Source organism: Nicotiana tomentosiformis, chromosome 11, assembly GCF_000390325.3.
Source record: "Nicotiana tomentosiformis chromosome 11, ASM39032v3, whole genome shotgun sequence".
Taxonomy (NCBI): domain Eukaryota; kingdom Viridiplantae; phylum Streptophyta; class Magnoliopsida; order Solanales; family Solanaceae; genus Nicotiana; species Nicotiana tomentosiformis.
This window is the reverse complement of record NC_090822.1, coordinates 104,226,765-104,238,861: the sequence shown is the minus strand read 5'-3', so window position 1 is coordinate 104,238,861 and position 12,097 is coordinate 104,226,765. Positions and strand designations below refer to the sequence as shown.

At 37.8% G+C, this 12,097-nt stretch overlaps 1 protein-coding gene across 1 annotated transcript; it reads left to right on the top strand.

Annotated features, from left to right (window-relative positions):
* The first annotated feature begins 7,699 nt into the window (after positions 1–7,699).
* LOC104090979 (uncharacterized) lies at positions 7,700–10,742 on the top strand. Its single transcript, XM_009596205.4, has 4 exons — positions 7,700–7,929; positions 8,262–8,473; positions 9,663–9,921; positions 10,205–10,742. The coding sequence occupies exons 1-4, from the start codon at positions 7,753–7,755 to the stop codon at positions 10,535–10,537; spliced, it is 981 nt and encodes a 326-aa protein (XP_009594500.1). The 5' UTR covers positions 7,700–7,752; the 3' UTR covers positions 10,538–10,742.
* Positions 10,743–12,097: the final 1,355 nt, after the last annotated feature.

Sequence of the window (12,097 nt, the reverse complement as noted above, 5' to 3'; positions counted from 1 at the left end):
CGTACAGTCTCTGGTATGAATATTTTGAAGGATCTTTCACGTTGTTAAATTTTGGGACAAATTAAATTCTCATATCTAGTTAATGAGTTTGGACTCAAATAGACTAAGTGATTGCATAGTAATTATGACTGCGAAAGGGTATAACAAGATAACAATTTGAGGCTAAGCATGTGGGTTATCCCCTACGGAGTAATCTACGTAGGTGTATTCCTTATAATGTGAGGAGAGAGTTTCTTTTCTTCCAGCGGGGCACATGAGTCGAGATTTGAATTTGAATCTAGTTGAGAAAGTTGACTTGAGTGTCAAGAGAATGAATGCGAGCTTAGCAGATGATTGGGGTATTTCTTTTATGCTTGATGTTGCATGAGCTTGAGAAGAATTTTCGTAGAACTGACTGTGATATTATGGCAGTAATAGAGTATGGGTACTGTGTGTTATCGAGTCTTTTAACTTATGGCTTTGAGCCAAGTGGGGGAGCCTATTATTGACAATTCAATTCATGGTTATATGTTAAATTTTAGTTTTGGTCTAAGGCATACTTGTGGATTAGTTATGACTTGCAGAGTTTGAGATTGAGGATGACCCAAGTACTGAAATTCCTAAATACGGCTTATATTGCGCTTTATGAGTATATGACAATCATGGGATAAGTGAGTTGTTATTTGTGAATAATGTAGTGCGCACGGAGTATAAATTTGATCGGTGATGTTAAGGCAGGATTACCTCTTTGAGTAGTACTGTACTAATAGGGCACGTGTCTTTCAGTCCATTTGGGCGGTGCAATTGTTAGATTTGAGCAAAGTGGGTGACTCTCGAGAAGGTGCTAATGGATTCAAAAATGTATAAGTGGCAATTGAAAATTTGTCGGATTTGTATATTGCTAGAATCGGTTATTCACATTGGATGGTGTCGAGACTTGCGGTAATTCTGTATGACTATGGATTCTACATTTCAGTATAAGAAAGGGAAGAGGAACAATTTTAAATTTCACATAAGGTCTTTTAGAGTGGATGTCTCGGTTGTGGTATTTATGGGGTGCTTAAGAAGAATACAGTTGCTTATGGGCCTTAGGGCGTTGTGGTTCTATGCTAGGGTTCGTGGGGTGAGTTGTGGTTAAAAATCAGGGTGTGTTATCAAGGAGAAGTATCAATCTGAATACAAATTCAGAACGGACTGGGAGAAATAGGACATCTTGATAGTAGGTTAGACCAATATGGTAATGGATATGATCGGTTCTTTGGGTGCTTATGATGTGGTGGGTTTCTACAGGTGCTTCGTGGGAATGCTCTTGGGTTTTGGCAACTTGAGTGGCTTGGTTGAGTTAGAGAGATTTAGTTCTTATGGCTTGATTATGTGCAAATGGGTTTCGAAGAATTCTCAATAGTCTCTACCACGGTTCGAGGAGTATATTTCCTACCGTTGTGTGAAGCATGTGGCGTATTGTGATTTTCTCCTAGATGAGATCCAATGAAAGGTTTCTGACTGATTGGGGATGTATTCTGCTTGGGACTCAAGGTTGAATTTGATATTTTCTTATTTTTCATATGATGGCATAATAGGTATGGTGTGTTGTGTAGGATTGATATTGCATGTGCAAGGTCACGATTCGGTTTTGAAAGGAAGGTCCTGAATTCTTAGGCAACATAGACGATTTCAGATGACTAGGTAAATTATATTACTATTTGGTATTGCTTGATGAGAGCGTACATTTCAGAAGGGGCACTGTGATTTGAATTATGGATACTTCATTGGTATTGTGGCACTCTCCTGGTTGATCGACTACTGATGTTCAAATTTTGCTATATGGCACGGATGAATTATTGAAGTATTCCTCGTGGGATGATCGTGTATGAGAGATGTGTTAGACATTTGGGTGGTGGAGTTGGGATCAGTTATGGTGATTCATGTGTTCTATGGATTTGAAGACTGGGAGTTCTTAGAAGCAGATTGTTTCGTGGTTATGGACTGTGAAGTCGTGGCCGAAGTTAGCTAGATGATAATATGTATTATGATTCAGTCGTTGTGGATTTTCGAAGGGTGATTTATCTATTTGTGGGTGACCATAGTTGATTTGGGGGTCCATTGGTGGGCCCAATTAGGATGTGTATTCTGCACCGAGTCAGATTGGCTGGCTCCATACTTTTATTGTTGAGGGATGTGCCATTCGGTTGATGTTGAACTTATTCGTGTTCTGAACTGATCTGTGAGTTACTCTTCTATGCTACGAGGGGTTGCGATTCATTAGTTATATGCACACATGGTGCGGTTCTATTGGGGGCCACACGGCGGAATTCAAGCGAGATGAGTATTTGGGTATTGCATGATCGATTGCGTAATAGTTATGTTCTTTCAAGTTTTGTGTGGCATTGTGTCATTTGCCTATCCGTGGTTATTGATTTTAAGCAGGGTAGCTCAAGGTTTATAATATGGACCAGCATTGGGATGGGGTCACGCGTTGCAACGGAGTTATGTTAAGGTATAAACCTTGTGTTAAAATCGTGTGATAGTTCTACGGTGTGTGATGGATTTTCAGCATTTCTTTTTGGCGGTACTTGTTAATCTTGCGGGGAAGTTCTCTCATTTGAGTCATTTTCAACGACTGAGTACATTTGAATTGTTACGTATTGGTGCACGGATGGCACGATTTGTGGCTCTCAGTTATATTGGTGTGGCATATATGTGGGCTAGTTGTGTTATATAATATAAGGTCATTGGACCTAAGATGGGTACTATCAGGTTTGATTACAGTATATTCGAGAGGATAATATTGAAAGTCGGCTTAGAAATTGATTATAGTTCTGGTTGGGGCGAGAGAGCTCCATGACTTGTTGATCTGATAAGGGGTCATGAGATTTCTACGTGTTGCTTTCATTTTTAGCAGTGTACAAGGTTTTGGAACGAGGTTTTTGTTCGATATGGGGTTTAATGCTAGTACCTGGTTGGTTTTGGAGTAGTTACTATGATCAAGAATGGTGCTACGAGCATACGAGTTGTGTAATATGTTAGGTGATTATATCTGTGGTTATAGTTATGGCTCGTTGCAACTTGTTCAAACTTATACAGTATGTAACTGTGAGATTTGGGTCTTGTAAGAAAATTTTGAATGTTGGGAATTGAATTCCAAGGTTTTTGGGCCAAGATTAAATTAATGATTCTTGTTGTGTTGTGTTGTGTTGTAGGGCCTATATGGGATAGGGTGACGTGGGATCACCCCGAGTACATGCGTGGTAAGATGAAATAGTGATTTGATGACTTGGAAACAACTGTTGGCACATTCGAGGACGAACGTATATTTAAGTGAGGGAGAATGTAATGACCCGGCCGGTCATTTTGAGTATTACAACCTTGTTCCCCCATTTACTGCTCAATTTATGCTTTACAGTTGTTATGTGATTTGCCGGGGTAAGTAGTTCGGGTCCGGAGAGATTTCAGAATGAATTAAGATACTTAGTCTCATAATGGAAAGCTTAAGTTGGAAAAGTCTATGCTGATATTGATTTATGTGTAAACAACCTCGGATTTGATTTCTGATGTTTCCAGTAGCTCCGTATGGTGATTTTGGACTTAGGAGCATATCCGAAAAATTATTTGGAGGTCCGTAGTGGAATTTGGCTTGAAATTGCGAAAGTTAAATTTTTGGGAAGTTTGACCGGGGGTTGACTTTTTGATATCGGGGTCGGAATTCGATTCTGGAAATTAGAATAGCTTTGTTATGTCATTTATGACTTGTGTGCAAAATTTGAAGTAATTCCGTATTGGTTTGATATGTTTCGGCACAAGATATAGAATTTGAAAGTTCAAAGTTCGTAAATTTTGATTTAAGGTGCGATTCTTCATTTTGATATTGTTAGGTGTGACTTGAGGTCTCGAGTAGGCCCGTATTAGGTTATGGGAGTTGTTTGTATGTTCGGACGGAGTCCCGAGGGGTTCGGGCGTGTTTCAGATTGATTTCAAATCATTTTTCTTCATATTGTTAATGCTAGTTGTTGCCGGTCTAGTCGCAGAAGCGACAATGCAGTGGCAGAAGCGGGATGAGAGCTAGATGAGGAGGCCCGCAGGAGCGGAGAAAAGGGCGCAGGTGCAGATGCGCAGGTGTGTCGAGTGGAAGCGCAGGTGCGTCGAGTGAAAGCGCAGGTACGAGGGTCTTCGTAGATGCGGAGTTTAATACCGCAGGTGCGGGGATTGCTGGGCAAGGCTATTTTTCGCAGAAGCGAAATTTTTCCACAAAAGCGAAGGTTGCAGATGCGACATTTTAACTGCATATGCGAAAGTGCTGGGCAGAATGATAAATATAAGGGTTTGCGATTTTGGCTTCATTTTAACATTTCCAAACTTGGGTTGAGGCGACTTTTGGAGCAATTTTTATCACAAGGATTGGGGTAAGTGTTCTACACTTAGTTTTGATCTTATTCCATGAGTCTATCTTCATTTTTGGCTATTGGTTGATGAATTTTAAAGAGAAATTGTGGGTTTTAGCCTAAAGTTTCATAATGTGAATTTTTGAGTTGTGAACATCGAATTGGAGTCAGATTTGAGTGAAACTAGTATGGTTGAACTCATAATTGAATGGGGTATCGAATTTTGTGAGTTTTGTAGGGTTCCGTGGTGTGGGCCCGGGTGTGACTTTTGGCTGGTTTTGGGTTTTGATTAAAGATTCGATCTTTATCTTTTGGAATTGTTTTCTTGGGCTTTATTTGATGTATTTGAGTTGCTTTTGGCTAGTTTTGAGCCGTTCGGAGGTCGGTGCACGCGAGATGGCATTTTCGGAGCATCGCTTGGCTTGCTCGATATTAGAATTTGCTTGTTTGAGGTAAGTAACTTTTCTAATCTTGGAGCTGAGGGTATGAACCCTGAATATACGTGTTATATGTTTGGTGTTGAGGTGACGCACATGCTAGGTGACGGGCGTGTGGGAGTGCACCGTGTGAACTATGATTCCATTAGTTCTATGGTATTGTGTAGTTACCTGAACTTGTCTATAATCATGAAATCTCTACATACTAGAGTTATCGAGCTATGATTCATGTTAGAAGCCATGTTTAGGCTACATGCTTATTCTGTTGGAACCCACTGAGGCCATGACTGCTGTTGAGTTATTTGTTTACATTGCAATGTCATACCCAGTCATACTCATTTCATTGCATATCATATCTCAGTCTCTATTGTTATTTATTGATACATCATAGGCTAGTTCATGTCATTGTGAGCCCGAGATACCGGAGAGGTTGGTGACAGAGTTAGGGCCTGAGTGCCAAGTTGTGAGCTATATGTATGTATATTGACTGGGTTGCATGCCGCAACGAGCCTTCGGGCTGTATATATGGATCGGGTTGCACGCCACAATGAGCCTTAGGGATGTATATACGATCAGGCTACACGCCGTAACGAGCCTTATGGCTATTTATATGGGATCGGGCTGCACGCCGCAGCGATATAGCACTTGGGCTGAAGGAGCCCCTCCGGAGTCTGCACACACCCCAGTGAGCGCGGTTGATTTATATTGAGGGATGGATCTTCTCTAGATATGGATCTTGTCCGAAGCATGATCAGTTGATGTGTATATTCTGGGATGGATCTTCCCTGACCCTAATTGGCCATATACAGTTCCGAGTGATTGAGCATGATGAGTGGAATGTGTGAGACAATAAGATTGAGTACTCTGAGAGTGTGAGTACATGAGTTCATCTCTGAGATACATTGCATTGACATGCACACATGACATACAGGTATAGAGATGTATTTCACTCATGTTGTACGGTATCACGCCATTCATGACTTCTCACACATATTGGCCTATGGGCATAGTGATGCATTGTTTCACTCGCTATCTGGAAAGAAAATGAAACATCTTATTCATTGTTGAAAGGATTTTTGGGAGAATTACTATTTTCAAACTTACTTATATTTTTGGAAAATTTGGTAAACGACTTGGGATTTTCACTGACACACTTGAAAGACAGAACTATTTTCAGAAATCACGATTTAGCTGAGTATTTACTCTTTTAGTTACTTCTTTTATTACTTGCTTTATGTTGTTATGAACTGTTGTTGGTTATTGGAGCTGGACTCTGACCTTGGTACAAGCTCGTCACTACTTTCAACCTAAGGTTAGGTTTGTTACTTATTGAGTACATGGAGTCGGTTGTACTCATACTACACTTCTGTACCTTGCATGCGGATATTGGCTGTTGATGTTGCTGTGTTCGTTGGAAGCTGGATCTGAAGATGTACCTGCGTTTTGGTTGTAGCTGCCTCTTGTTCATGGTAGCCTTAGATCTATAAAACTCTGTTTATGTACTTTTCAAACAGATGATGTATTTACTTCATTTCAGCTTTGTAAACTCTATTCTTAGAAGCTCATGATTTGTACTACCAGTCCTTGGGGAATGTATCAGATTCAGATATTTCTTTACTTAATTGCTTTATTAATTGTTATTAGAATTGGTTAGTGGTTAATTGGCTTATCTGACAGGTTGGGTTAGGTGCCATTACGACTAGGTGAATTTTGGGTCGTGACATAATGCAGGGATTAGTATGCATGTATTAGTTATGCAGGGATAAGTTATGCAAGGTTGAGTTATGTTGGGATTAGTTATGCATGAATTAGTTATGCGGTAGTTATATAAGGATTTGTAATATAAATGTAATGTGAATGTTATTTATTATTAGCTTACTTTATTTTATTAAAATTGTTAGTATAGTTTAAATATATATTTTTAAACAAAAAAATACAAGTTTGAATAAAGGGTATTCTTATCATTTTGTGTTTTAATACAAGTATTACTAATACATGTATAAGTTATTCCACCTTCTACCCTGCATAAATAATACATAGATTCCCTCATAACTTATACATGTATTAGTTACGCGGGAAAAAAAAAATATGAACCAAACATTGTATTAGCAATGCTACATTTTATGTGAAAAAGAGGGGAAAAAACCAAACATTGTATAACTTATACTAGCTTCTATGTGGAGATTGTTTTTTCCCCTTCTTTTAACCAAACAATGTATAAAGTTATTCTAGTTTTAATACATGGATAACTCATCTCTAACCGGCTACCAAACGACCCTACCACTCCGACTTATATACCTAACAATAACTATATTTTCGAATGTTCAAATCCTAGTCCCGTATATTGTATTCTCAATTAGAGATATGATTAGATATAGATATACTAAAAGCAGGACAGATTGTTACAACGGAGCAAAAGAGATGGCCTTCAAGTCGTTCATGAAATTAATGTATTCCAGATTATATCCTCAATGTCCAAGGGAGATGTGCTAACCACACAACACCTCACATTATATAGTGAAAGCTTCATTATCATTTCTCAAAATAATCGTATTACCACATTGAAACTAGCATAAATTAATATAAAAAGAAGTGTTGATATTGATATTAGAGTATGAGATATAGTGTATCATGTTAATTAAGAGTATCTATTTTGATGGGATTAGAAATAAATCAATTAACCCAATCAGTCTAAATATGATATTAGAAGGCTCTTGAAAAAGTAAGTTTATACAAAAATTAAAGAACTAATAGTCCAACTGTTTCATTATCAGAATTAATAAAACATGGGGAAAAGCATTTAAGAAGATTTTGATGCCAGCTTGACAAAATCTTTTATTGAGCAGCACGTTAGTTGAAGGGTTGACCTAAATTCATTGTATTCTTCCCATATAAACTCCCAACAAGCAGCTAATTTTTAACATTAATATTTTCTCTTCAAAAGTTTTCCTTTCAGAATGGGTTTGAACACAGTTGATAAGACTGAATTCACCTTTTCATCTAAGTTCAGATTAAGTGACGGAAGATACTTAGCATACAAAGAGAGAGGTGTTCCAAAAGAGAAGTCCAATTACAGAATCATCTTTGTTCATGGCTTTGACAGCTCCAAAGAAAGGGACTTCCTTGCACCGCAGGTTGGTCCATATTAATTACATATATATTATCATTTCAATTTATCACTTAATTATGATAAATAACGTATTTTGTTATAAACATTGAGTGTGAAATTATCATTTAGTCTACTGGAAAATTGTGTTTTTCGTTCACTATGATTTTTGTGTGAGTTAGTGATAGTTTTATGATTTTTGTGTGATAAAACAAAGTTATATGACTTTGGTGAAAAAACGTCATAGATATATGACTATTTGTAAAATTTACCCGCTTAATTATATAAGCATGAAATTATATTTTCGTTTCTAAGACACTTTATTAGGATGTTGTTGTTGATCCTTGAAATTATGAGCAGGAAATGATGAAGAAGATGGGGATATATCTAATTCAATACGATAGAGCTGGATATGGGGAAAGTGACCCAAACCCAAAACGATCCCTAAGGAGTGAAGCATCTGACATTGAGGAATTGGTTGATCATTTACAATTAGGATCAAAGTTCTATATTATTAGTAACTCAATGGGATCTTACCCAACTTGGAGTTGCATCAAACACATTCCCCACAGGTATGATCAACTCTTTTGCATTCTTAGTCTTTAGTTTGTTTTGTGACTCCTACTATTGAAGACTCAACTGATTGTACAAGAACAACTATGTGCTCTACTAATTTTACATTGATCCCGTTAGGCTAAACTAGTCCAACAGGCACGATTAACATGATATGATACTATCTGATTTGGACAATCACACAAAAAATAAACCGTGTAAGTATTATACCCCACATGTTAGGCTAAACTATAAGAGTATATCTACATCTTATATGTACATTCTTTTACTTATAAACTTTTAATGTGGGACTTTGCTCGTACATTCAGTAATCTTCCCCAGAAACATCATCAGAATTCATTGGTTTAATTATCTAAAGATTTATTGTGTACCATCAGCATCATTTGAGTATTTATGAGCACCAGAGTGCACATCATTTCTTCCTCGTTTCTTAACTTCGCACGGACCACAACATGAGAGCTACTGACATTTTTATACTTGTCCTGTTGAATTATCCTAACACCAGCATGTTGGCTAAGTAGCTAGCCCAAAAATATTATTAATATGGTATGATATTATTTGCTTTGGATTAATATCGTACAATTTTCTCCGAAAGCCTCAAATCCTTTAAGAATAACTACTCCACATCTCATATGTAGCTTTTTTTGCTTGTCTATTTTCAATGTGGGACTGCATGACCCATGACCCTAAACAATGAGAGTTGCAATGCTTCCCCTTGATTTTATCTTGATAATATGCCAATTTTTTCTTTTCCTTTCGATCTTTTAATTATGCATAGGGTGGCAAACAGACTGGTCATGTCGAATATGGGCGGGTCGAAAACAGATAATGTAAAAACGAATAAATTATCCGACCCGACCCATATCCAGGCCATATTTAATACGGATAGAAAATGGATTAACCGGCAGATAATATGGATATCCATATTATCCATGGCTTCTTGAATATGATTACTTTGGGAAGAATTCCTAGTCGCCCAAACTTGAAGAACCCCCAATTTGAGTTTTTGCAAATGTTTAAGTTAAAGTCATTAGTTATCCATTGGTTATTTATTTTCTAAGAAATTAATATGGTTCTTATCCATATTTGACCCATTTTTAAAAAATTAATTATCCAACCCATTTTTTAGTGAATAATATGCATGAATAACTATTTTTTTAATCCATTTTACCACCACTAATTATGCAGGATAGCAGGCGTGGCGTTTGTTGTTCCCATTGTAAATTACCAATGGCCATCTCTTCCTGTCAATCTCACTGAGGATGATCAAAGGAAGAAAAATTATAGGTGGATGATGAGGATTGCTACATATGTTCCTACGTTACTATATTGGTGGGTGACTCGAAAATCATCCACTTCTTCGACCAATGATTCAAAACATACATACTTTACTACCAAGGATTTAGAGCTTTTGAAGAATGTACCAGGATTTCAATTTTTTAACCCGGTAAAGTTAATATACTCTGTACTACTTTCTAACCTCAGATTGTATTTTCCATTTTGTTCGTTTAATGCATGAAATCTCAAAAAAAAAAAAAAATGATTAGGGAAAATATGGTTTTTTGTGTTACATTTACCCTATGTTGCTTGGACTCTCCGAAAGTATACGTGGGTACGTATTGGATCCTCCAAAAATAGTATATTTTTGGAGGATCCGACACGAGTGCGGCAGCTGTTTTGAAGAGTCCGTGCAACATATAATTTACTAACTTTTTGCTTGCCATGAACAGGAAAAACTAAGGAAGAGAATTGTTTTCGACAATCTTTGCAGTGATTTCCTTGTGGCTTTTAGTAAGTGGGATTTTGATCCTTTGGAGCTAATTACCAATCCTCTTCTTGAAAATAGTCAGAGTTGTATTCACATTTGGCAAGGTTGTGAAGACAAATTTATTAACTTGAAACTACAAAGGCATTTAGCAGAAAGGTTACCTTGGATTCAATATCATGAAGTATCTGATGGTGGTCATCTATTGATCTATGATAGTACAATATGTGAAGCTATTTTGAGGTCTCTTTTGATTGGAGAAAAAACTCCACTCGATGAACCTAAATTATCCAACTAAGTCATAGCTTATAATCAATATTGTCGCATAACAGCGCTCAGTAAGGATTGGACTTTTCTTTCCCTTTAATGTACTTATTGGATGATGTATTTCGTAATGTGTCACCCTACAAAAAAAAGACAAACAATAATGATTGTTTTAAGATGCACTCTGAAAGGAATATCAAAAGATAATGGTAAAGTTTTGCCTAAGATTTATTACTAATTAACGCTAATGAAGTCCACAATTATCCCTCATATTGATTTCTTCTAGAGCAAAAGACTAGTTAAGTTTTCCTCTCATACTTGTTTAGTTTTATTCCCCTGAATGTTTCTCTCAATTCAGACCTATTAGCCTTTCTAACTTCACAAACAAGATAATTTCCAAAATCTTAGCTCTCAGACTTAGTTTTTTGCTTTCTAGACTCATTTTTGAGAACCACACTGGATTTGTCAAGATTACAAAAAATGTTCAATTAGCTCAAGAGATCCTTCAATCTATTTCTCAACCTAATAAGTGTGCGAATATTGTGATTATGCTGGACATGGCTAAGGCATATGATAGAATGTCATGAAAATTTGTCACAACAATACTTAGAAAATTTGGCTTTTTCGAATTATGGATTGACATGATTTTAAGACTTGTTTCATGAGTATGTGTCACGGCTCGAAATTCCCAGCCTCGTGACCGTGATAGCGCCTATTATCCATTTGCTAGGCAAGCCGACGTGAATATGGTAATTAACCAATTTTTAACATTTAAAACAAAGTAATGATATTTAACGAGAAATAAATTCCGAATTTAACGCAGTGTGAATATAAGCAACGTGATACTAACTACTCCCAGAAATTAGTGAAACGAATAAACTTCTCCAGAAACAACTGCGAAAACTGCTCCCAAGTGTGTGGCGGTAAACCAGCTGGTCTGCTCCGCACATGATCCTGCCACCATCTCATTCCCGAACAGGTCATCTGAAACACTACAAAGTCTACTCTATTGCACTCAACAATACCCATGTTTCTCAGCACCTCAAAGCAACAGTCTAAATAGTCGTGTGGGTCCTCAAAAGGTGCACCACTGAAGTGAATAGGGAAGAGCTTTGTGAACTTATACAACCTCATCAATCCCTCAGAAGACATCGCGGGATTCTCCCCGGTCTATGTAGCAACAAAAGGCTAAACTATCCTAGCTGGCTGGACTGCTGGAGTCTGATATATGAGGGCCATCTTCTCCGAAGTGTGAGTAGCGGGATTCTGTGCTCCTCCCCCAGCCTAAGAGACAGTTGGTGCCACAGGAAACTCATCGGTCTGGGCCATACTCTCCATAAGGCCCACTAAATGGGCTAGAGTGTCCTGAAGCACGGGAGTGGTTATAAATCCCTCCAGGACCTGAGCGGTTCCAACTGGTGTGGTTTGAGCTGGAATCTCCTCCTCCTGATCAATCTGAGGCTCCACAGTGGGTGCTGCTACACGAGCTCTAGGCTGAGCTCCGCCTCAGCCTCTGAATTGCCTCAGCATATACCCTTAGTAGTGGATGCAATAGGGGGCTCCGGCTCGTGTCCTACTGTAGATGTTGTGCGTG

Coding starts and splice junctions, on each gene's coding strand:
- LOC104090979 (XM_009596205.4), top strand. CDS start 7,753: ATGGGTTTGAACACAGTTGATAAGACTGAATTCACCTTTTCATCTAAG. Junction 7,930..8,261: donor GGGACTTCCTTGCACCGCAG/GTTGGTCCATAT, acceptor AATTATGAGCAG/GAAATGATGAAGAAGATGGG. Junction 9,922..10,204: donor GATTTCAATTTTTTAACCCG/GTAAAGTTAATA, acceptor TGCCATGAACAG/GAAAAACTAAGGAAGAGAAT.